Genomic DNA, 25,991 nt, shown 5'->3' with positions numbered 1-25,991 from the left:
CATGACAAATATGACGGATGAATATTCATATTTAAAGGTATAATTATCACAATATATATATTGTTGGGAAAATAATTTTAATACTTAATTTCAGTAAAGAATAAAAATAAAAATTGGCTTTGTTTAAAATACAGAAAATAATGACATTTTTGTCTCGTTTTGTCTCATTTTATCTGACAAAGTCAGGGATGGCAAAAATTATATGAAAATACAGGAATATCTCAGGAAATATGTGTCACCCTACATATATGCAAGGCAAATTTCAAAACACTTTCAAACATAGGATCATTTCTGCTTTAATGTCGTTTGTATACTAAACTACAATGATCATTTTTTTTAAAACAAAACCTTTAAAACTTAGCATTGTCTACAAGGTGAAATGAGAACTATATAATTGTTTTAAAAATTATATATATTTAATAAATTAGCATTTCTGAAACTCAAAATGAAAAATTCAGTAACTGTTGAATATAAATTTAAAAATTCCAGTTTCATTGAAAAAAAGATTTTTGAAAAAAAAAATCATGATTTTTATCAACCATGATATGTATGTCCTTGAATTTTTAAATTTTGCCTTGAAAAGTGCTTGAATCTGCACTTGAATTTTTTTTAGTTTCAAACAGTATGAACTGTGTAGTTTGAATATGATAGGGAAAAAATGGTGTTCAAACTTTTTTTCCTTCCCTTATCTTTGTCTAATCTGTGCCCTTTTCTCAGTTGGTAAGCAAAATATAAAATAGATTTAAAAAACACATGATGAGAGAGTGTGTATGCAATAATATATATATCTTGCCCTTGACAGGGAGGGCCACAATATCGTGCTAGTATTGCGCCTAGAAAGAAAGGATAAAATGCTTTTATTACCATAACAGCCAAAAATCACCTGCATAAGAAGTGTTAAGATTTTGAATTATACAGTTCGCACTGCTTAATATGATCGCATCAGGACTCAAGGTTTCTAATAACAATAACCAAATGATAACTATACGTAAAAAAAAGTCCTGTTTGCAAGTGCAGTGACCATACATCTCTTTGGTGAAACAGGACATATGGTAAAATGTTATTGGTAAAACGGGATAAATTCTTCCCCCCCCCCCATATAGTTTGTTGCAAAGTGTTCAATCATTCCTTTTTTCCAAGCCTATTCTAAAACAGGACTTTTTTTTTCTTCGAGCTAAAATCCTGTGTTCTTGTTATTCAGCCATTGAGAGGCATTATAATAGAACTGTCTAACGTATCACAAATTATGATATTTTTTTAAATGTACGTTTCATAACTTCCCTTAAAAAAGTCTCTTAAAAAAGAAATTTGGATTTAGTCAAGTGAAAGAAACTTATCAAAAACTGAAAGAAAGCACTTTTTTTGTCATAAATTTTTCGTCATTATAAGAAGGCCATTGCAAAAACAGCTCCGCGTGCATATATGGATCACTGCAAATACTACAGACAGATTGCAACACTAAGTACGGAAGTTTTTGTTAATGGGGGGGGGGGAGAACACCTTCTAACCTCCCGCATAGTCTTGCAGCCTGATAACAATAACTTACATGGAAAGAAATAAGTTCAGATAAACCTTAGCTTCAGAATACGAAAAAAAAAAAAAATTTCGACAGGAGAAAAAATTGATAACATTATCCAAAGTCTCAATAACTATAAACAAAGTCTTTCCCATGTTATGATATTAGTCCATGTCCCCATGCAAAAGTGATAACAATACCCAAATGATAGCATTATCCATAATTATAATAATCAGTGTTGACTGTATATTTCTTTAGTAGTTTAGGTCAGGGAAGTAAGTGATCAATCAGATTTTGTTGGGAACTCTGGAAAAATATTGGTGTTGGCAACATTTGCATGTTTTTTTGTTTTGTTTTTTTAAGTAGGAAAATGTAGAAAACCGCTCAAATAAATTATTTTGGTAGGCTTCTAAATTAATACTTTTTTTCATACATACAAAATAGATCTGTTGAACTGTTGGAAGAATCAGGAAAAACTGCAGAGATTGAACAAGTGAGAACAAATTATGCCAGGCTGCTTAGGTAAGATGAAACCTCATAAGACACTCTGGTATTTTACCCTCTTTTCTATATTTCAATTTTCATTTCTCCTATATTTATGAACTGAGATATCTTCTTTTTAAATAAATATCAAAACCATTAAATGCAATACACACAGTCTAACATAATTAAGACAAAGTCAAAGAAACACAGAAAATGGTTTTTCTCAGCCATTTATATCAAGGAAAGATATTTTTTTCTCAATATTATGTTGAAGTGAACTCAGAAAGGGAGAAAAAAAAAAGAGTCCACTAATCTCTGCAGAGACTCGAACCCAGTTCCTCTTTCAATCTGGGAAAAAATTTTATCTATATACACTACGGGCGACACAACTTTGCTTTCCTTATTACATGCACTATGACAGTGTTTCCCAAAGTGGGAAATATTGCCCCCTGGTAGGCGATGAAATGGTCCAGGGGCGATAGAAGCTACGGACTTAACATAGGATCCTATGGGTTCACTTGAGTTGAGGGGCAATGAGAGGAAAGAAATTGCTGATAAAGGGGGTGATGGAAGAAAAAGTTTGGAAAGCTATGCACTATGACATGACATACTGAAAAGCAGAGACGCTTCTCTTAATTCCACCATATAGCCCTAGGTGGCGGCAATTTAATTATAATATTATTCAGAAATAATTATATTTATCAAAAATTATAGCCTTTTTTTCCTTTCAACTTTTAACTCTTTCACTACCACATTATGAAAAAATAAAACAATTGTCATGTAAATTTTTCGGTAGGTCTTTTTAATTTTAACTAAGCCCTAGAAATAAAATTTCAAAAAAAAATGAAAAATTACTTGGTATGCAAAGAATTTATTGGCGTGGTACTTCGAAGTACCATCAGCACTCTACGCTTGCAATAAAAATAAAAAATGCAAATTCAAATGTGTTGAATTATGCAATTGCAGGAATATTTATTCATTTCACCATGGAAAAAAACCATAATTTGTTTCATTAAATTTGTAAGGGGACACTTTGTGGGGGGTGTAGTATGCAAAAGTGTAATGCAGTGAACACTTTCACAGGGATGAAACATCTAACTGAATTTTATTAATTACCATATTTACTGGCATATAGGATGAGGTTTTTATTCAATTTTCACTGCTTAACCTAGTTAACTTATGCGTTATCCTATATGCCTGAATAAATATGTAAACAAAAGATGTCACTAGAAGAAAAAAAATGGAAATTAACTTAACAAAAACACATGAAGAAGTAGTTCCAGAATTAATGAATATCCGGAATTTATAAAAGTCATAAATTTCAGAATTGGTGAAAGTTTTCTGCACTTTTTTTTGGGGGGGGGGGCATGTTTGATTCAGGGCCCTGGGCAAAATACAAGGATCCCAACAGTGGCATCAGAGCTGGGGGTGTAATGGGTGTTCGAGCGCCCACAGTATTTATTTTGTAACACCATTCTGAGCTTCATTCAAAATTTATTCAGAAATCCAATAGTACCCAGACTTACGTCACCCTGCATTTATGTCATATAGCCTAAAAAATCGTATGTTATTATCTGTGAATAAATGAAATAAGGAGTTGGATTAGTAAATCTTGATTTCCTTGCTTTGATCTTTAAAAGTCATATTTCGTCCACAATATGAGTGAATACAGTAACACAGTCGAATCCTGTTATAACGAACTCCAAGAGACCGGAGAAATCACTTAGTCATAACAAAATTTTGTTATAAAGGAATTCCAGGTTTTTGCATTGTTCCCATATAAACTTATCTGGGAGGGATTAGAAAAGTGTTTGTTAAAACGGAATTTTCTCGTTATAACAGTATTCGTTAAAGCGGGATTCAATGGTATATTAATTATAATTTTTTTGGTCACAAATAAATACCATTGGTAGTATTTGAAAAGTATATCAAGAACAATATAAATCTGGTGGTGCACTATGTGATGGGTCTGCCTCCCGATACAACAATAATCTCCATTAAATATTTTTTTAGGATTTTCTTTTAGTGCACAGAGTATCCTTATATCGAGATTTCATTTATTAGTTCTAAAAATAAAAAACTGCACTTTCAAATTATAATTAAAATTGAGTTCCCATTGTTTACACACAATCTACACCTCGCACACAATATACTGACAGTACAGGCACAAATTTGCTTGGTATTTTAAACATAGGTGTTGAGGCCACGAGATGGTAGCATCATACTGTTGGTGCTCAGCCGTCACCTTCGGTGGCTGTGTGCACAACTCAGTATCATCATAGCAACCAAACTGACAACATCCGGGGCTCATGTATCATTTCCCACTCATATTTCAATAAATTCATAGTTTGAGAATTGTATCTTGAATTGTCCCTTTATTTATCGATGATCCACTCAGTGGAATATGCAGTTTTAGTTACCTTGGACCCATCCTGAAAATCGTGCCACAAGATCGTGAACAATAAGTATTATTTTTAAAGTGGTGACATGACCCTAAATATGGATCAATAGTGAGTAAGGAAAAAATATATATATATAATGCTTTCACCTCAACTAAAGGCCCATTTACACGAGGCAAGCGCTTTAGTGGGCAACTTAATTTTAACTTACCAATTCTTCTTGAAGGTGTCCACACGATTTAGTGGTAAGTAGATGCTCATTGGATAATTTTTACGGAGGTGAGCACTGTTAGTGCATGCGCGCTTCAGTCTACTCAAATCCACGGAGAGAGACAGACGCAACGCGCAGGAGTATAATAGCAATAATTTTTTATTTATCTGGCATTCAGAGAGGTGCTTTTTTTAAAGCTCATAGCTTTCGTAACGATGGATGAAGATGATCAGGTAGAACTTAAGAATACTGTGATCAGAGCCACATTATATGATATTTTTTTTAAAGAATATAAATTTATTCACTTAAATAAATTTATTCAATATAAAAGGAGAAACTATATCACTTGCGCGAGAGCAACACACTGAGCAAGAAGTAGGTCACGCAAGGGAAACAGTTCGCTTGTCCCCTTTTTTCGCCTCTGCCACCCACGTAAGGGGGGCGAGAGATGACGCCACAGGTGAAAAAAGAATACACAACATATTATAAACTTATGTAAGTCATCGAGAAGAAATATAAGACTTCTCTATTTCTCCTCTAAGTTGTAAATATCGATTATATGATATTTTAATCAAAGTTAAAGAGGAGATAAATTATGAATTATGTTAGCCGAAAATATGGGAGAAGATTCTTGGCATTCGTAGGAAATTCTAAGGTTTAAAAATTAAATAATAAAAATTCATTAAACAAAAATTATTTCCAAATTTTCGAAATCATTATTATTTTTTAATTTAATCTATAGAGATGACATCTTTATGTTGAATATTTGATCATGTATTTTTACAACAGATGGCAGCAAATTCATTCTGGACGAGAGAAATATTCGAAACTCCCCTCCAGTTTTTAATATATAAATCCTCCCCACCTGATATATATTTTTGAATCTTCAATTTTTTTCAACCCCTGACATCACGTCGACAGAATATTCCATAGCTTTTTCCAACATCGAATAATTTTTAGCTTTTTTGTTAAGGTAATTTTCATTTCAATAGTTCAACAAACATTCATGGCGAAGATATTTTTCAACAAACTTGAAGCTTGTGTCCTCTGGCCAACTCACCATCCAATATTTCCGCGGAATTCTAGCGAAACTTCAGGAGACGACGGAGCATGAACAGGTTCACGCTTGAGATCAAAATAAACCCCTCCGTGAGAGAGCAAAAAGACCTCTCCATCGCGGCAGGTCACGCCCACTGGCGCATGCGCATACGTCTACTTAACCGGAAAAAATAGAACCATTCGTATTCACTTACCAACTAAATCACTTGCGCACTTGCCAACTAAAGCCGTGTAAACGGCCCTTATCGTCTGCATACATTGTATCGTACTTGGCAACTAAAAATTAAGTTACTAACTAAAGCGCTTGCCTCGTGTAAACAGGCCTTAACCTGAAGAGGCAAAAAAACTGGTACAGGCATGCGTATGCAAATAAAGAGATATGGAGATATGGAACCAATCAGAAAACGGCGCTGCGGTCAGCAACGCCTATATAACACAACAAGTGTCTGGCATAATTGTTAGAGCGGTTACTGCTGCTACAATGGCAGGTTATAGAGATTTAAGTGAGTTTGAACGTGGTGTTATAGTCGGCGCATGAGAGATGGGACATAGCATCTCCGAGGTAGCGATGAAATTTGGATTTTCACGAACGACCATTTCACGAGTGTACCGTGAATATCGGGAATCCGGTAAAACATTAAATCTACGACATCGCTGCGGCCGGAAAAAGATCATGCAAGGACGGGACTGACGAGAATCATTAAACGTGACAGACGTGCAACCCTTCCGCAAATTGCTGCAGATTTCAATGCTGGGCCATCAACAAGTGTCAGCGTGCGAACCATTCAACGAAACATCATCGATATGGGCTTTCGGAGCCGAAGGCCCACTCGTGTACCCTTGACGACTGCATGACCACGACACAAAGCTTTACGCCTCGCCTGGGCCCGACAGCACCGACATTGGACTGTTGAGGACTGGAAACACGTTGCCTGGTCTGACGAGTCTCAGTTCCAATTGCTTCGAGCTGATGGACGTGCATGGGTAAGGAGACAACCTCATGAATCCATGGACCCTACATGTCAACAGGGGACTGTTCAAGCTGGTATGGGGCGTGTGCAGTTGGCGTGATATGGGACCCCTGATACGTCTAGATACGACTCTGACAGGTGACAGGTACGTAAGCATCCTGTCTGATCACCTGCACCCATTCATGTCCATTGTGCATTCCAACGGGCTTGGACAATTTCAGCAGGACAATGCGGCACCCCACATGTCCAGAATTGCTACAAAGTGGCTCCAGAAACACTCTTCTAACTTTAGACACTTCCGCTGGCCACCAAAATCCCCAGACATGAACATTATTGAACATATCTGGGATGCCTTGCAACGTGCTGTTCAGAAGAGATCTCCACCACCTCTTACTCCTACGGATTTATGGACAGTCCTGCAGGATTCATGGTGTCAATTACCTCCAGCACTACTTCAGACATTAGTCGAGTGTTGCTGCACTTCTGCGTGCTCGCGGGGGCCCTACACGATATTAGGCAGGTGCACCAGTTTTTTTGGCTTTTCAGTGTATTATCTTACACTTCTGCAAAGTTTCAACTATAACTGCTTACAAAGTGAAAGCGTCGTCGTCGTCGTCGGTCGTCGTTGGTCCCGTTCTTGCATGATCTTTTACCGGCCGCAGCGATGTCGTATATTTAATTTTTTACCGGATTCTCGATATTCATGGTACACTTGCGAAATGGTCGTACGTGAAATGAAAGTGATTTTTTATTCATAAATCATCATATTTGAAAAAAAATTAGTCCCACAATTTTGCTGTGATTTGGTAATCGTAAATTATGAAAAAGTCTGTTATAAGGGGAATAGCTTATGACTAGACAGAATCTCGCTGTAACGAGCTGTTTGCAAGTGATTGCCAAATACTTAATGGATACAAAAAATATTCTGTTAGAGGTCATTCAAGTATTACGTCAGCAGATTTTTAGCCATTTTTGACCCCCACTCTTGGCAGCAAAAGTCAGCAAAACTCTGACACCCCCCTTCCCCCGTCAGCTCTGCTCCCTACCTTCTAACGCATATTGGGATCAGAGACATACACATGGGGAGGGGCCTCGTACCACCCCCTTCCCAGATGATCACAAATTTATTTTTTGAAAGAGATTAAAATTTTGGAAGAAAATACCTTTATATGTGTTATTATAATCAATTTCTGTTAATTTCAATGCTATTTGAAGGCTAAGAACTCAAAATTTATTTTTTTAAAATTCATTGTGACCCACCCTTTGAGCCATATGTGCTAAACCCATGACCCACGGACCAAATGTGGCTTACCACCTCAAACCTAGTTTTGTAAAAATGAAGTAGGCGGCAGATTACTTAATTGATCCGCTGCATAGCTACGTATCACTTGAGTGGCACGCGGCACAGTTCCAGAGCTTTTAAGCAGCCTGGACACATTTATATCACTTGAAGGATCCACAGAACATTTAGAGATCACTAAAGTGGTCTGTAAAGGAGTTATCAATAGGGACAATGTTAGTTCAAGTGCCCACAAACTAGGGAAGGGTTTTTCTTGTTTTTGGCATGCAGAGTAATGCCTTTTAGAATATCTCATATTGTTGTGAAGGGGTGGTTGATGACGTAAGCATCATTCAAACCCCCTCCCTCATCATCAACATCAAAAGTCAGGAGACCTGAACACCCCCACCCCCATCGATGCTGACATAATACTTTAATGACCCCTTATAGCGAGTTGAAAATCAAGAAAAATGTGTTATAATGTCAAAATAATTCTCAAAAGTGCTAGTTTTCTCTTCTATCTCTTCAAGAATTGAACATGATGGCATTGTTAACAACAGTTTTCCTCATGATTGTGAACTGTCATTATAACAGACTTTTACTGTATTTATACAGCTTTCACGCTTCAAAATCCCAATTCCCATTAAAGGGTGTTACGGGAAGAGGGAGGGTTAAAAGTTAGTGGTGCTTTAAATTAAACCATCAGAACTGAAAGAGTTAATTTAAGGTATTTTCAACAAAAAAAAAAATTCTCAAAAAATGTCATTTAATTTCAGTATTCTTGGACTTCACGATAAAGCTATCAGCGAGTATCTGAAATTGAGTAAAGTGGACCAGTCTTTGCTATGCAGTTTCGCTCTTGCTCTTTTCAAGAATAACAATTATGAAAAAGCATTCGAAGGTATTTTTAAAAAAAATATATATGATTGATTCACAGTTTTAAATAAAACTTAAAATCATGTAAGATATATATATGTGTTGCAGTCTATTTGAGCTGATTTATCTTTTTCTGTTTGCATATGGGATGTCGATGCTCTATTTTTATAAAAACTCAGCTTGTTTTAGTCATTTGAAATAGGTGTGAAAAATATGCTAATGAGCTTCTTTTTTCCCTTTTAATTCAGTCTTTCAACGAGCTCTAAATATATCGTCCACCTCTGGTGAAGATAAGTCACATATTCTTGTTGGAATGGCTATCGTTGCTCAAAACTTACATGGGGAAGACATTCCGAAATCTGCTGAATTATTATTTAAAAGGTAATAATTTTTTTATTATTTTTACCGCTCGGCATATAAAAATGCAAAGTTTGATAAATAGCAAATGAAATTTTTCAATGAAACATTTATATTGTTGAGGTATTTTGCCGATATTTGGAAGCCGAAATAGACAAAATGGATTTAGATGCAGGGTAATTATTAGAGATACATAAATTTTGCAAATAAAAAAAATCAAAATTTTGCCAAAAAAAAGTTTTGAAATCAAAAATTTCATATTTATTTGCAAAAAACTTCAAATCAGAAATTTTGTATATGTTTGCTAAAAACGACAATTTCTTTTCCAAGTATAACTATGACATTTATTTTTAATGTAAATTAATAGCTGCCCTTGAAAAGCTTCAAGTACCACCATTTTTTTTTCATTTGAAATAGTACTACTGCGTAGTACTTAACTATACACGAACCCACACAGCGTTTGCCAGAATCTCCATGGTAACTCATGGAAATATATGGTTTGAGACCCCTCCCCCCAATAGTTCTGATCCCTCCCAGTGTTTCCAATAACTTTACACCTATGCTTACTCCACGAAACTTGTGTGAATCAGCAGTTTGATCTTTTCAAATTGTCAATTAGTTCCATAATTTTCTTACAGAACTCTGAAGCAAAAGTCAACTGAACTCGTATTTCACAAGCTAAAACTTCATCTTTTAAAACTAAAAAGAGGTTACCTGAACCAAGCGCATATTATGTGAAACAATCGCATGTAACAGAGTGATCTAGTTTATGTAAGAATATTGTTCTTATTTTAAAAGCACATAATGGGATGAAAGGTACAAGTACTGGGCAAAATTATGACCAGCCTTTGCTTTTAAAGCTGCAAACTATATTCGATTCTTGGAGGAGACAAATCACTTTTCTTTCCAAACATTAGTTTCGGCATAACATGCAGAAAATTCAATTTCTCGGTATAGAGATTTTGCAAAAAAAAAAAGTAGTAAAAATTTAGTTTTTGCATTTATTCATCAAAATTGCCACTTTTGTCATTTATCACACTCATATTGCAAATTTTGCATTTATGGCATCTATTTTGCAAATATGAAATTTACTTATCCCTAGAGATTATAATTAAATCTGCAATTTCAAAGTGATGTAAAATAAGAACCATTGGTCAGAACAACTTGAAAATTTCCATGAATAATCCTAAAGCAATGGAATTTTGTTTTGAAGAAGGGAAAAACTTAAAATTATACTGATAGGTGGTGCTATACTCTTGAAACACGGGAAATTTGCTCACAGAATGGAAACAATAGTTTGCTAGGGCAATATTTTGAACTCCAAACTCATAGCAGAACATGGTGGATATTTCTTGCTTGAGTTGTAGGTGTTTGTTTATGTGACTTCATTTTTGTGATGTTTCCATGAATTATGAAATTTCGTGAGTCATTTGACCCCGACAGACTATTGTTTCCATTTTGCGAGTGAATTTCATGTGTTTCAAGAGTAGAGCACCGCGCATTGATAAATTTTTAAGTATTTTTTTCCCCTTGACCAAACGAAATTTCATTGCTTCAAGAGTATTCATGCAAATTTTTAATTCATTCTAACCAGTGGCTCTTTATTTTATAGTGCTTTGAATTGCAACTTAAGTTATGATCATCCTGTATATCTTCTACTGTACATAGGCGAAGAAAAAATTGAGTTATGTGTAAAAATAGGATTTGATTGATAAGGTTTTCATCGCCATTGTCAATTGGAAGAGAGGCTCTCTGGACAAAGGGCTGGGATCAGCACAGAGTAATTTTCCTCAATGTTTCTCCAACTCAAGTGTGGATGGCATCATCTGAGCATGTTGTTTATGACAATGCGATTTTGTTATGAGAAAATGCGATTAAATGCAATTTTGTTATAAACAGATATAGTATTCCAAAGAATATTAAAATACCTATTATGCCTCCCATTGTGAATTATAGAGGGTGATAACTATTGACTGCCCAATAATTATACACATGATTCCTTGTGAAAAAATAATATGGAAAAGTTTTTTCGTTTTTCGATTGGACGAATATTAAGTGAGTCATAAGGTTTTGAAATTTTGTGATGTGTCATTTTTCTGACGGTCAGTTATGAGCCAAACTCCAAACAAAAGTATATTTCTCCACCAGTAGCGGGTTGTCACTTCTTGAAAATTAACTAAAATATTCAATTTCATTAGAAGCCAAGTTCTTCCTTCATGAACAATTGATTGGCATTTTTTCTCTCCATGTTGTGTGATATTATAACCTTGTTGTTACGTATAACTTATGTATTAGCTTCATCCCCTATGTTGGCAAATTTATCGTTAGATTTGTGAAGGGTTAGCCAAATGAGATGTTTGAAATTTTTTTTAGCCAAATCAACACTTTTTTGCCAAAATATGCAGATTTGTTTACTGTCAATATCAAGTCCAATTTTTTGAGAGAAGGTGCATACAGTGTGTAAATGTTTACTGCGCGATCATTATTTTACACTGCTGTTTTAATCAGATTACATGTTAATCATTAAAACTGCAATATTTTTGGGGTTTTTTTTACTTTCATCGAAACTATTATGTGTGAAAAGTTTCAATGAAGGATGTAAACGTCGTAGCTTGACGAATGTGTGACTGGTGGAAACAGTAAAATAATAACAACGATTCAATTGGAAACTTTTAATCAAACTTATTATGTTTTGAATTGACCTATTCAAAATAATTTTTGGTTTCAGATTTTTTTTATTGATTACACTACTCCACACTGATTTTGCTCTAAAAAACATTTCAGTGATTTTAGGGTGCTTTTAAGGTACTGATTCCGAATCTGGCATTAGTTTCATCAGATCGGCTCTAGTTTTTGGGATGAAGTGAAAGTTGAATTTCAATAGTAATACCATAAGACAGGTGCTGATCTATGGGGGGGGGGGGGAATGATCGGTGTGATATCATCCCTCTTAGGGGCCGTTCAAGTATTACGTAAGCAAATTTTTAGCCATTTTTTTACACCCCCCCCCCCCCCCAGCAAAATTTCGTCATCAGCTCTGCCCCTCTGAATCCTAATCCTAACTCATATTTTCATAAAAGGTGGTTGATGACGTAAGCGTTATCCAAACCCCCCTCCCCCCATGTCATCAAAAGTCAGCAAATCGGAACCTTCCCTCCCCCCACATCAATGATGACGTAATACATGAACGGTCCCTTAAGCAAAATGTGATAATTCATAAACTTTTCGGAACTTTTATATGATATTATTGCATTCAATCAATCCGTTGAAAATTACCTGTATCAACATTTTTGATTAAATAACAAATTTAAGAAAACTTAGACGTCCTAAACACCCTATTCACAGTGCATGAGTCATTTTATTTATTTACTCATTTTATTATTATTATTTTGTAAAATCACCCCTCCCAACAGCCAGCTCTGGATCCACTCACGCATACAAATCACGTTGAAACTGTGCAATGTGTAAAGTATTAATAAACTGAATATCAATACATAGAGATCACTGATGTTTGGTAATGTGTGTCTGGTAATAGGAAAGTAAATGAAAAGTTGAAAGGAAAATTCCCATGCAAAAATTAGTGGCTGCAGACTATATCAAAATATTGATATTATGCATTATCTCAAAAACTAGAGCCGATTCGGCAAAAACAACACCAGTTTTGAAATCAGCCACGCCAATATACCCTAAAACCATTAAAATTTCCTTTGAGAACATGAAAATTTTAATTTTTTTTTCTGGCTTAAAATTTGGCTATTTTAATTACTCAAAAACTTTTCGTTTTATGGTAGTTACTAGAGCCAGTGTATTATTCGAAAAAATAATTTTGAAGAATAACCTCTCAAAAATGTTTAAGGGTAGTTCAACATATAATATTCTTGTATACTGAATGCAATCAAATTAGGAAATTATAACCAAAAAATAATAATAAAATAGACGCAGTACTTTCTAGAGAACAAAATAAAATGAGTAACGCTTATGTGTAACCTCTGTAATGCTGGCATTGTGAGATGCAAAGAACATATTCTGATTGACTTGTAAGAAAAGGTTGTTTTCCAAAAATGCTAAGTTATACATTTGGTGTATGATTGGTGAATTTGGCAGAATTTTGAAGTGGCATCATAAATTTTTAAAGTGTTATAACTCATTAATTATGGGTCAGATAAAAAAAACTGAACACTTTTCCCAATATCAATTTTTCACAAGGAATCGTGTGTGTAATTATTGAGCGGTCGATAGTTACCACCCTGTGTATTGACCTAACACAATAGCTGACAGGTTTTCCTTATGTTAACTTTTGTGTAAAAGCTGGGCAATTGCAGATGTAGATCTGGCTCTACCCATATTTTTTTTTCACACAGATATATAGGAGCAAACATCAACAGATGTCTTACAACCAGCCCTTTTGGAAATTTCTGTGTAAACTGGGTTAGTTCAATTTCTCAAATGGGAAAAACACAATATTTTTGTAAAAATGCCACGATGGTTAAAAATATGCATTGAACATATCCCTAGTATGAGCAAGATGAAATGAAGTTTAATGAAAATTATTCTTTTGTGGACCCCCCCCCCCACTCCTTTTTAAGTAGGGGGCATGGTACACTTATTGAAAAACACTGCTCTATGATATTACTTCAAAAAATGCTAAATTGTGAATAAATTCATCTTTTGCATCCAGTACTCAGACTCGTCCACCTTCAGCACATGGACTGCTAGCCCTCTATGCATTGGGAATATTACAGAAACAGTTCTCGCTGGTTGAAGCGGTTCAGAAAGAGATTCATCAGTTTAAGAATTCCGTGGAGTACAGCACGCCAATAGCGCTGCTTGATGCTGTTCAAGCATATGTAAAGGTCAGTTAGTATTTTTTTATTTTATTTATGACTATCACTATTTACTATTGAGTTTTCATATACAATCTCAGGTATATTTATGGTTTGGCTGCCCTTCATCCACTCTAGCCATATTTTTTGTACTGCTCATTCCTCAAATTCACTTAACCTCCACCCTTGTCTATAAGTCATTCTTTTGATCATTCACATGCATGCACACACTCTAGGTCAAACTTTTGATCACCCACCTGCCTAGTGCCTTGCTCTGTATGTCAGGTCAGTGACATGCTTTCATATTTTCTCTGTCCACTTTTAGTCACTGACATGTTTGTATAAATACTCTGTCACACTTTTGGTCATTCACATGCTTGTAAACTTTTCAGGTCACTTTATTGATCGCTCACTGACCTGGTGCCTTGCTCTATTTGCTACTCTTTTGGTCACTGATGTGCTTCAAAAAATACACTGTTAAGTCACTTACATGCTTGCAAACTCTTTAAGTCACTCTTTTGGTCTCTTACTGACTTGATGCCTCACATTGTATGTCACTTTCTAGGTCTTGCATATCTCTCTAAATGTGTATGCTTGCGAAGTTTCTAGGTTGCTCACATGCCTGCAAACACTCCAAGTCATTTTTTTGGTCACTCATTGACCTGCTCCTTGCTCTCTAAGTCACTCTTTGATCACTCACATGCATGCAAACTATCTATGTCATTCTTTTGGTCAATCAAGGACCTGGTTGTTTGCACTCTAGGCAAAGGCGGGTTTATACCGCCTGTGGGCTGTCCACCACCTTTTACTCATTCTATTAATTTTTTTGGCCACTAATTCCTCAAATCTGCCACCCCTTCTAATTTGCTGCCCTGCCCTTTGTAGCCCAGCAAGTTCCCTGTAAATACGCTTCTGTATGCAATTTAATATCTTTAATATTATTTTCATATCAGTAAAGAATATAAGACAGTTGTAGTAGTATCAAAGAATATGACACTATGTTATTAGTCAGTGAAAAGCTGAATTTGCGTGTATTGGGGTATGGACATGATCTTTTCATTTGGCTATTACACAAATTATGACAGTGAATTTCTGAATGGTCAACACTTAAATACTCATTCAAGTGTTTGCATACGTGAATGAACATAAACATATAGAGTATTTTCTGTCATCGTGCATATTATAGTATTTGGAGGTTTACACAATAAAATTTGGTGTCATCTTTTGAAATTGAAAGAAAGCCCTGATTGGATATCACCCATTACTTTATGTGCTGCTCTTTCTTTCAGAATGGTGTCAGGTCGGCCAGGAACGAACTTCTAAAAGCAATCCACAACCAACCTGGAAATCCAGTGTTGTGGATGCAAACAGCGTCATCGTTATTACAGTGGGACACATCTTACGCAAACCTAGCAGCTACTTGTTTGACCATAGGTGTTTTCCATGGTGGAGACAAAGAGCTGGCATCTCAGATACACACGCTTAGCAGACTCGCTGTTGGCCAGAAGCAGGTCTCCCTTTCTGCGGCTCAAAAAGCTGTTCATATACGTCCAGGTAGCTCTTGATGATTGCTTTTGTGCAGTAGTGGCCAATGGTTATTTAACACTAGAATGACAGGAATTTTTCAAACTACCTAGAATGATGGATAGTAGTCATTTTGACTGCAATAGGAAAAAATCAATATAAATTAATTTTCATTACCAAAACTTTTTAAAACCAGTATCTATTCAGTTTCTTTGACTTTTTTTTTGCAATAAACCCTTGCTCATGTATCAATTTTTTGGAATTTTGAACAAAAGAGTAGTGGCAAAGACTAATCCCATGTTTTGTTACTTTAAAAAGAGGTTTGACTATGATTTTTTGAGATAGTGTAATTTGGGACTTTGCTTTCATTTGGCAGTCCACACTGACAAAATTTAAGTATAATACACTTGAGAAATTTGAGAAGAGATTGCGTGTTCAGAGTTGTTGTTTGTCAATGCACTTCTAGATGCATGATTTACATATCAGAATTCAATTTTACTTCTCCAAATTTTGTTGAGGAGTGAAAATGCTCCTTTAAATTGTAAGTTCTTTTTTTAATAGAGTTATTTCACACTGATAAAAAAAAAATCGTCTTACAAAATACCCTTAGAATTTTAGAGGGGAGAAATTACTTTTCAAAAATTATATTTTCTGATATCACTGTACGGAATGAAAAAACTGTGAATAGCTGATAATCCTGAGCAATGTAAAATACATTGGTAAGAGGCACCTTGATCGCCTTGTGCACTGAATGAATTCATTATGCTGAAAGCATCAATGACACTCATTATTAGAGTGATAAAATTTCATAATTTCTGGAAGAAATTTCCTTTGTCAATGATTTAAATTTTGTGTGCGCATGGTACTCAAGACCTAGATTTTCCTCTTCTTACCAATTGTAGAATTATTATTATTATTTTTTTTTTTTTTTGCTCAGTCTGAGCAAAAAAAAAAATAAAAAAATTATACAGTTAGCAAGAAGAGGAAAATCTAGGTCTTGAGTGGTCTTTAGTAACCCTGTATAGTGAATTTATAGTGTCAAAAACAAAAAATGATATATTTCAGTAATTTAAGAGACTTAAGAAAATGAGGAAATTCATAAATTTTCAATAACTTGATATAAACTGTTTGGGTGTAATCGCATGACAAAGTAGCCTCGTGGTCAAAATGACTACTTCCGTCGTTCTAGTGTTAATCTGTCACATTGAAAAAATAGTAAGTGTGAATTTTTTTTTTCCCAAGCATATTTTCAATATTGTCTGTGTAATATCTTTTTCTCCCACCTTTAGATAAGTTGTCCAACTGGGTTACATTAGTTGCTGGGTGCCACGTCGCAAAAGCTGACAGGAGTGGTATTGGCTGGATATTTGGCTTTGTTCAAAAATTAGGTATTTATCAAACATGCTTTACTTCTTTTACATACATATTTTTTTTCTTTTTTTCATGAGCATGCAAAATAATGATTTGTTTTCAGATAAAATACAGTTGTTGCCGTATTTTACGAACTGACATATATTTCACAAATCCACTGGTCTTGAACAATTTCTTTGTTCTTCAACATTTTCCACTCGACATTAGTAACCTGCCATGCAGCGCAAGTCCAGGATTAGATTCAATGTTTTTTTACTGAACAATTTTTCTCATTTTACAAACTAATTGTTCGAATTGTAAAAATGAGCATCGACTGCATTTTCAGTATGTTGCTGTTTCACCACCCATAGCAACTAAGCAATTATTTGGTCAATTTTTTTCTACTATCATTCAATGATTCATGGTTTTTGGTCTATAAAGGACTATCATATGTCTTAGTTACTCACCCAACATTTCACATCATCGCAGATCTTGAAACAGTCACAAAATATGCAAGAATAATGTTGGACCATTTGATTCGAAGTAATGCCGAGTGAATACTCAATGTGATGATGTTTTAACCTGAGAAACCCCTTACATCATTATGGGTAATGCTATATTTTTATATATTTGTGATGTTGTGACCTAGATATTTTAACTTATTGAGTAGCTCCACCTATCTTGTGCTATTTTTGAGTTTCAAAAAGTTGAAATAATTTTATATTTTTAAAGAAAATGTTCTTGTATCTTCAAGCTAATAAATATTTCACTTTTCAAATGCACAAAATTGATGATAGTCTATTAATAACCACAGATTTAGACTGATCAAGGACACAATGTCTTACATAATTAATCCCTGAAACACTAGTGATAGTGGTAGGAATGAGAGACACCCAGGCTCTGTTACACTAGATGGTGTAAGCACATTTTCCCGGGTGACTTGGGTGCCTCCGGGGAAACCTAACAATTTATTGTAGCTTGAACAAAATATATATACAGTAGAACCTTGATAACTTGAAAGTATAACTCCCAAAAGTATCTATAAACATATTGACTTAAGCAGATGTCAAGTCCGAGTGAGGTTTCATTTAATCTTGGCCTCACAAGTTTTAAACAACAGTTATGCATGCACGTGTAGCCATGCCCCCCCCCCCCCACACACACACACAAAATTTTGGGCTGACAGGGCTCCAGCTCTGGGGCCTGGGATGATTGTCATCATTTTTTTGTTTTTTCAAGCTATAAATTAACTATATAGGGGCCTGTGAAAAGGCTGGTATGGGTGTCTGCCAAAGGTCCCAGCCTAAAGGCCCTGCTCTAGGATGTGGGGGGGGGGGCATATGGGGATAGTTATATAGTTGAATGGTAGTTATATACTATAGTTCAATACTTCTATCATCTATAATTTTTTTTGCAGTTTTCTTTGAAATGTTTGCAAATAAACTTGGATTGGAATGAAAAATGCATAGCGTGTCAAAATATCTGTTTATTTGTGAATGAGCGGTGCAATTTTTGAAAATAGGGAACTTTCAATTTTTTTAAGTTGAAAATTTTGATTCTGCTTATAATTCAGCTCAATCATCACTCGCTCAAAAATTGTAGATATCGTTCACACCTATCTGTGATTCTTGTAGTCCCCAGGTCGTGTTTTTCAGTTCCAAACAGCGGGAATTGATCATATCCTGAGGTGTGAGGAAGAATATTCGACCAATGAAAAAATGCAACTTTGAAATGGAAAAATGTTTAAATACATGTTGTCATAAACAATGTCATGAAAATTTATTAACTTACCAACTCCTGAGCAGTTTTGAAAAGTTAGTAGTAGTTAACACAGTACAAATCGTAGTCCACTTAAGTGGAGTTTAGCTATCTTTCGTCGAGTTTGAGAAGTTTCTCCCCATCGAACGAGTAAACAAGTGTTAAAAATTGATGATTAAAAAAAAATTATGATAGAGAGGTAAATAAATCACAGGTTATATAAATCGCATAAATTTTCATGGTTGGGAATAGTTCTTGATACTCGAGTCATCCACCTTCATCATCGAGAACATATTATTATGGTTTTACTGTTGAGGCATTCACCTTTTATGGCTCTTTTCATTCACCTTATATTTATTTGATACGTGTTCTGTGGTGTGACACCTTGCATATTCCCTTCCACTATAAAAAAAATGCCTGAACCCAACTAGTACCTCTGTCTTAATTATTGATGAACCCGTACTCTGGTACCTCAGGGTTGAATTGAATTGATTTTGAATCATGATTTTTTTTTGTTTTATCGAATAAATGAAGTTTTTTTTTAATTGATTGTAGCAAGAGAGCAAGGAATAAAACAGGAACTTCTCGGCTGGCTCGTTTGCTTAGAAGTCTACCATAATTTGTACTGTAAGGATACCAAGACAGCTGCACGATACCTCAAACAAGTATGTACTTGATTAGTATGATGAATGAATAAATATGTTTGCGTACTTCTTCTCATGTCAGATTTACCGCAAATGATAAACAATAAGTAAAATCAAGTTATGTATGCCAAGTTGTATATCAAGCTGTATTTGAAGCTCTTTTATGCTGAAGACCACGTGATGCTTAATTATAACTGTAAGCCATCAGTGCTGGAGTGTTTGAGCTCCCCTCCAATTTTTCATGGATATACATATCCACTAAAAGTTTCCTCTGTCAATTTTTGTACATATGGAATATCTATCACCCCATCCCAATTTTTTCTTAATATCAGTGCCTATGCTGAAAGTTACTTCAGTATCTATGCTTTGGACAAAAAAGTTCCCAAACTTTGGACTAACTTTTACATGATGGGAGCCCTGGGCAAAGCAGGAATTGGGGGCCCCCAGTGGCTAGGGTCAAAGATGTTGATTAGAGAATACGTGCTATTTAAATTCGGTAGCCATGGATATGAATGCCTCATTTGCCCCCCAGCGTTGCTAGGCATAAATTGCCCCTAAATGACAATATATCTGAGCTGTGCTTGGTTTGAAAGAAAGGCCTTGCTAGGCAGTGCTGTGTAAATGTATGGGTCCAACTCAGGCGCACCTGTGGGCCTTGTGAAAATGGAAGGTGGTTAAAATTTTCAAAAGTAAGCATGTCCTGCCATGTAGAGGGAGCGGGGCTTCAGAAAAATCACTTTGCCCAGGGGGGCCTAGGAATCTCTTAAGACAGCCATATTACTAGGACTATATCACATTTTACACTTAATTTATGCATTTCATTGTTTCTATTCTGTGGCGAGCTATTGTCATCTATTTTGGCTCTGCTTTTTACGTACAAAGCATTATTTATACAGACATCTCTGAATGGTGTAATAGAAAATGAATTCTGCTTGATCGTATTTTGAAAGATGAAAATTAAAAAATTTGGTGTAATTTCTTCCAATACTATTATAACATTTCAGGCTACGAATGTGAGTTTCCCGAATCCAAAAATCCTATCGACTCTCCAAATTCTTGATGCATTTGTTTCTGTTTTGTTCGGTGGAGAGAAAGTGGAAAGTCTGTTTAAAAGTGTGGAAAATAATGCATCAAACTTTTTGGGATGGCAGGTGAGAATATCTCATTTTTTTGTAAAACTTTTTTTTTTCCATTAATTAAAACTCTAACTTAAATAAAGTGTGGCAATTGTTTTCCTAATCTGTAAGTTGTTTAAATTTTAAAAAATATCCAAATTTTTTAGCGTAGATTATAGACCATTACGTTTTACCTTCAACTTTTTTTATTAGGCATTTTTTCTGAGATTGGAATAAAAATATTTTTTTTAAGATGATCTAGAAATAATAGTTTTCTCAATAACTACAGCCTGGATTATATGCACTAAAAAAGTGGCGAAAAATACTCTAAAAAATGCAACTAAATGCTAAATTATGCACTTAAGCAAAGAACTCTTCTACATATTTTTTTATTTAGGCATTTTTAATTTCTAGTGAGTCATAGTTGCTCATTAACAAAATACCAGTAAGAATTTTGATGTTATTTCTAAAAAAACTGAACACTTTTGATGCTATCTCTAGAAATAGCATTACAATAAAACAATTGATATTTGGAAAATATTACAAACATCTCTATTAATTCAGTAAATCCCACTCGTGGGGGAAAAAAACTGATATTATGAAAATGTTATAAGCAATATTTATTTGAAAAATTATTTAAAAAGCAATCAAGCTTTAATAAACCTTTAAAAATATGCACTTATTCTGACACTTCTTTGATTTTGTACATTTATATGCATTAATGCTAAAGGCCAAAATAACTAAATACCAAATTCGGACTCTAATGATAATAGTGAGATACAGATGCCAGTAGAGAAGCATCAGCATTTTTATCTTTTCAAAACAAGACTAGGGCCGGACCTAGTCATTTAGAGGCCTGATGCGAAGATGGTTTTGCAGCCCTCTTCAATAATGGGGGGAGGGGTTTGAGCCCAGAGATGAACTCATTTTTGCTCTATACATTCACTAAAATTTCATTATTTTTGATAAATATCCATATGCAGTTTTATGGAAACCATGTGATCCTTTAGCTTATAAGCATCTTCAAACCAAAAATAATAATCTTTATTTCTCTTGCGAAAGCTTTTAGCATTATTATTTTTAGTGATCACACACTATATCATTATAGATTTTGTTTTAATATTTCATCTTAATCCAGCTTCTCACAACTCTTCTCATACGTGGTGGAAAGCTTAATGAAGCTGAGAAAGCTCTGGCACATTTCATAAATGCCTCAACTAAGCAGTAAGTAATATTAGTCTTATTGTAATAATGATGCGAGGGTGATTCTCGTATATATATTAAGATTCATTTCATTTAGTATTAATCAATTTTGATTGGATAAAGGTAATTTAAATCTGAATGACTGTTTCTTTATTGCGACAGCTTTCCAAAACTGAAGACTTATCCTCTTCTGCAGATGGCAGCATTGTCTTACCAAGCTTTTCATGTAAGTTAGGAGTGTCAATATTCAATAATCAGTGGAATGTATTTTCTGAACTTCAGTATGGCATTATTAACGCAAATGAACATTCATCTAACATGTGTCAAATTTTTTTTTTCTAGACTGGGGGTGATAGAGAGAAAATGATGAAGCGAGCCACCGATTTTGTCACAGAAGCTGTGAAAATTGCACCAAACAATTTAGCTGCAAGATTTTTGCAAGGGGTGCTAGCAGTTGAAGTTGAAAATATGAGGTAAAGTGGCTTCGTGATCATTAGTCTTCATTGTATTCAGTTTAATTTTCACAAACCGTTTACTTGTCATTGCTAAAAATCAATAGTGATAATTTTCCTATATTTCCATTAGACTGGGCAAATAGTGAGAAATATACTATTCTAGGCGTGAACTTGTATTTGCCTCCCCCCCAATATTTGTCACCATTTCCATAATACTCTCTATAGAAATATTTGGTTATTGGGTTTGAGCCCTCCTTTAGGGAATTTTTTTTCTCCTGTATCACAGATCAGTAATCATATTTTGCGATTTGAAAGCAGTGGCACCTCAATGAGGTCCTCAAATTATGAAAGACTTGCTAATTGTGAAATTATTTCTATCATTAATTCAGAATTTTCATAAATCCCCAAATTGTTAGTATTATATTAAATAGATATTAGTATTATATTATTATTAACACCCCCCCCCCCCCCATACACACACAAACATAAAAAATATATTCAACATGAGGCTTAAGAGAAGCTCTACAAAAATTTGGCTCTGAGCTCCCAACTAATTGAGACGACCCTTTTCAGCTGCCTACTGTGTGATAGTATAAGCTAGCAAATGCTTTTGCTGATGTTAATTATAGCTTCAAAAGTTATACTGTAAAACCCTCTTAAAGGTGACCCCATTTTATGGTCAAAATAAAAATATCCTGGCAAAAAGCCTATTTCGATAATGTATTTTAAAATACATTAAATAGGCTTTTTACTGGGAAAAATAATCAAATTTAAATAATGTGTTTTGAACCCCTGCTTAACGGTCACCCCCAGTTATGGTCACAAATGCCATTTTCATCACTTGTACCATTAGGCTGAAACCCCTGTATGGACACCAATAGTTGTAATTTTTGTTTAAATTATGCTCGATAGATGGCTGCACAAGTTTCTGTATTTGATCCACTTTATGGCTACTTTTGAAGGAAATTTTGGCTTGAACTTTTTGTGATTAATTGAGAACTTGATGTCAGTTTAGGATCTAAAATCATGTGTTGCTGGATGTGGTAGTGTATTTTACATGATTTCATGCTGTTTAATATGGCCAGCTCTAGTAATCGTCATTCTCTGTCACTTAAAGGAAAAAGTGATGTCATCAAATACATTATGATGGTATGAGTGGAAGATTATGCTTTTAGAGATAACTTGAGAATATAAGATCATACCATGGAAATATCTAACATCGTTAAAAAATAATTAGGAATGTCAATCATCTGAAGAAGAAGTGGTCAATGTGCAAAAAGTAGAGTGCGAAGGGAAAGAAAGCAGTGTCAAAAAATGTTTGGTTTTTGAAGTACTGGACAGATTAAATACATTTTTCTGAAAACACAATGACAGAAAGGCATTGAATTTAATCTCACAGCTTAAAATACACATCAAATGAATTGGAATACTCAGCAAAACCTACCAAACATTGTATTTTCATGACATTAAATGTATCATATTGTCAGAATTTCGTTCATTTTCAAATAATGAACCATTTCAATTATTATTATAACTGCATTTTAAAGTTTCAATAGGAACTCCCTCCTCCCCCAGATACAGTCACCCCTCATTTACAGACAAGCTTTTTTGTCCTGTGAGTGTCTGCAAAAGAGGGGATTTTACTGTATTAGAATGTTATAAACACAATAATTTTGTGACATTCATTGATTGTGAATGTTACTTATAATTATTTTTAAAATATAAAAATATGGAGCTTTATATTCCTATCGATTTGTTCATATTAGCTTAGCCAAAAGAAGCCTGGAGAAAGTTGTGCATAACTGTGATAGGAAGCAGCCAAGGTGGATGGAAAATATGGCTGCGAAACTTCTTGTTCCTATTTATGTGAAGAAGAAAGACAAGGAAGCACTGCAGGTATCGATAATATTCATGTCTACTAATTCCAGATAATGTCTAAGTCTTGTTTATTATCCTAGTTTTATTAGGTTGTCCCGAAAGTTTCAAGCATTTTTTGTAGGCGCATGTTTCTATGGCAGATGTTGTACATCTTTTTTTCCCCCATACTAAAACAAATAATCTGTAGCAATGAAGGAAAGTTGAAAACATAATGACATGTCACAGTCAGAATCAGTGTCATCCGAAAATATAATTTTAAAGAGTAATTTTTCACTCCTCCCTAGCCAGAAATTTCGTTCGAGGGGGGGGGGGGGAGTCCAAGTCGCTACGGCCTTGGCTCCTCTCTAAAATTTAAGGAGTATTTTCAGTCCTCAATGAAATTTGGAGGCGTAAAATTTAATTTTGATGCATGAATCATGCACCTACATGCATATTAGGGAACACTGGTCAGAATCTGTTGATATTGAATTTGGATCTTGATGAAGCAACAAATGCTCCATGCTCTCTTCTGAATTTACATTTTTGAAAATGACAAATAAAAGGTATTTGAGGTATTTGCGGGGGGGGGGGTGCATGTGTGGTGTAGCAGTAGTAGGTAGGGGCTCCAAAAAATGGCTCAGGATCCATGATGTTCTTTAGTCAGCCACCTCGTTGGGCAGTTTGCCTGTTGTGGCGTTGTATTTGTATTTGTATCATTTTAATTTTGAAGTGACTGTAATATTTGCATTTGGTTTTTGCTTTGGTTCGATTTCTTGACTGAAATATTTATATGAGCTTCAGAAAATTAATACATTGTGTGGTGTACGTAGAAACTCATTGTATAAATACTCATTCCAAGGAAATTTGTTAGATAAAGTTTGCATCAATTATAAAGGCTGGGCAAAAAGTCCACAGAAACTTTAAAAATGAATAAAATACCGGAAAAATAACTGAAATAAAAAACGGTTTGCAGGGTTAGCTGTTTTTAAGACAGGAAAAAAACGTAAAAAACAGCCGATAGGTGGCGCTGGTACGAGCGACTTCGGTGGAGATATGCAAATGAGATAAGAAGAACTTGAAGGTTGCAAATGAGATAAGGTGGTTATATAATGAACCACCAAACTAAGTTCGGCCTACAGGTGCAGCCACTGATTTGCATATTTGTATGCACCGGTTAGCGATTGAGGGTGTTAAATGGCTTCTGTTGGGCAGAGGCCTAGTAACTTCAACCACTTCGGAGTTTAATAATTCTAGTGATTTTAATTTCGTATTGTCGTGATGTATTTTTAAAATTTCGTAGTATGAGTTTACGGCCCTTTCAATTCCGTTGGATTATTTAGATTTATTACGCGCATTTTTGATTATTTACGTGTTTGTGTGTCCTAAGGGTAATTTCACGTGCATGTGCCCCAAGGATTATTTCTGTTTCTAATGGATATTGCTGTGCCGTTCAGGATGGGGGGGGGGGGGAAGGTGAGTGGTAAAAAAAAACTTTTTTATTTTCCTTTCTCGGGGTTACATTAGACTCGGCACTGCTTCTTCACCGTTTGCAAAAGCTTTGACCTTTTAGAGTCTGTTTCTGGGGCTGGCATTTTATTCGCAGTTAATCTATGAAAAATATATAAGAAATATTTCCCGTACTCAATTGCAAGGGATTCCAAAATGTTGGTAATTAAGAATCCCCTACCCCATTATGTCACTGTAACATGCAAAGTGGCAGTCAAGTGGATAGTGTTCCAACCTCTGGTTGTAATCTTGAAAGCGGCATTGAAACACAGCTGCTCGGGAATGATCTGCGAATTTCGGATCTCTGTCTAATTAGCTTATCTTTACATGCTTCAAACTTGCTGTATACTGTAATGTCTTGAGCTCTAAGAACTCAATAATATTTCTATTGAATACTTTTTTGCAGAAAATTCACGAACTTGGCTTAATTTCGAATACAGAGCTGGAATCTCTACTAAGTGACATTCCGAGTAAAGAGTGATTTCAAATGTGTTCTGTGTATGACCAAAGACTTGAATAAAAGTTGTTTTTTCTTCATATTTTCTCTTGTCTGTGTGAGTAAACGGGGAAAAAATGATCCTAAAAAAATGTTTTGATGATAACAG

The 25,991-nt window shown here is 34.9% G+C and overlaps 1 protein-coding gene across 3 annotated transcripts in view; it reads left to right on the top strand.

The window, feature by feature from the left end:
- LOC149071475 (tetratricopeptide repeat protein 37) overlaps positions 1-25,925 on the top strand; it is a 65,018-nt gene extending 39,093 nt beyond the window's left edge. For all 3 annotated transcript variants that reach the window (XM_089247649.1, XM_089247650.1, XM_089247648.1), the window contains 13 exons: positions 1,961-2,038; positions 8,695-8,819; positions 9,043-9,175; positions 13,830-14,004; positions 15,264-15,528; positions 16,788-16,886; positions 19,162-19,271; positions 20,255-20,401; positions 21,504-21,589; positions 21,731-21,794; positions 21,911-22,041; positions 23,790-23,919; positions 25,793-25,925. In XM_089247649.1, the coding sequence (XP_089103775.1) occupies positions 1,961-2,038; positions 8,695-8,819; positions 9,043-9,175; positions 13,830-14,004; positions 15,264-15,528; positions 16,788-16,886; positions 19,162-19,271; positions 20,255-20,401; positions 21,504-21,589; positions 21,731-21,794; positions 21,911-22,041; positions 23,790-23,919; positions 25,793-25,867 (1,618 nt within the window). In that variant the 3' untranslated portion in view covers positions 25,868-25,925. The remainder of the gene's footprint in view (positions 1-1,960; positions 2,039-8,694; positions 8,820-9,042; positions 9,176-13,829; positions 14,005-15,263; positions 15,529-16,787; positions 16,887-19,161; positions 19,272-20,254; positions 20,402-21,503; positions 21,590-21,730; positions 21,795-21,910; positions 22,042-23,789; positions 23,920-25,792) is intronic.
- Positions 25,926-25,991: the final 66 nt, after the last annotated feature.

This window comes from Pholcus phalangioides, unplaced genomic scaffold (assembly GCF_987345545.1).
Source record: "Pholcus phalangioides strain wild (caught in Gottingen) unplaced genomic scaffold, Ppha-v1.0 ptg000018l_1, whole genome shotgun sequence".
Lineage (NCBI taxonomy): Eukaryota > Metazoa > Arthropoda > Arachnida > Araneae > Pholcidae > Pholcus > Pholcus phalangioides.
The sequence above is the reverse complement of the archived record's forward strand: the minus strand, read 5'-3'. Positions and strand labels throughout refer to the sequence as shown.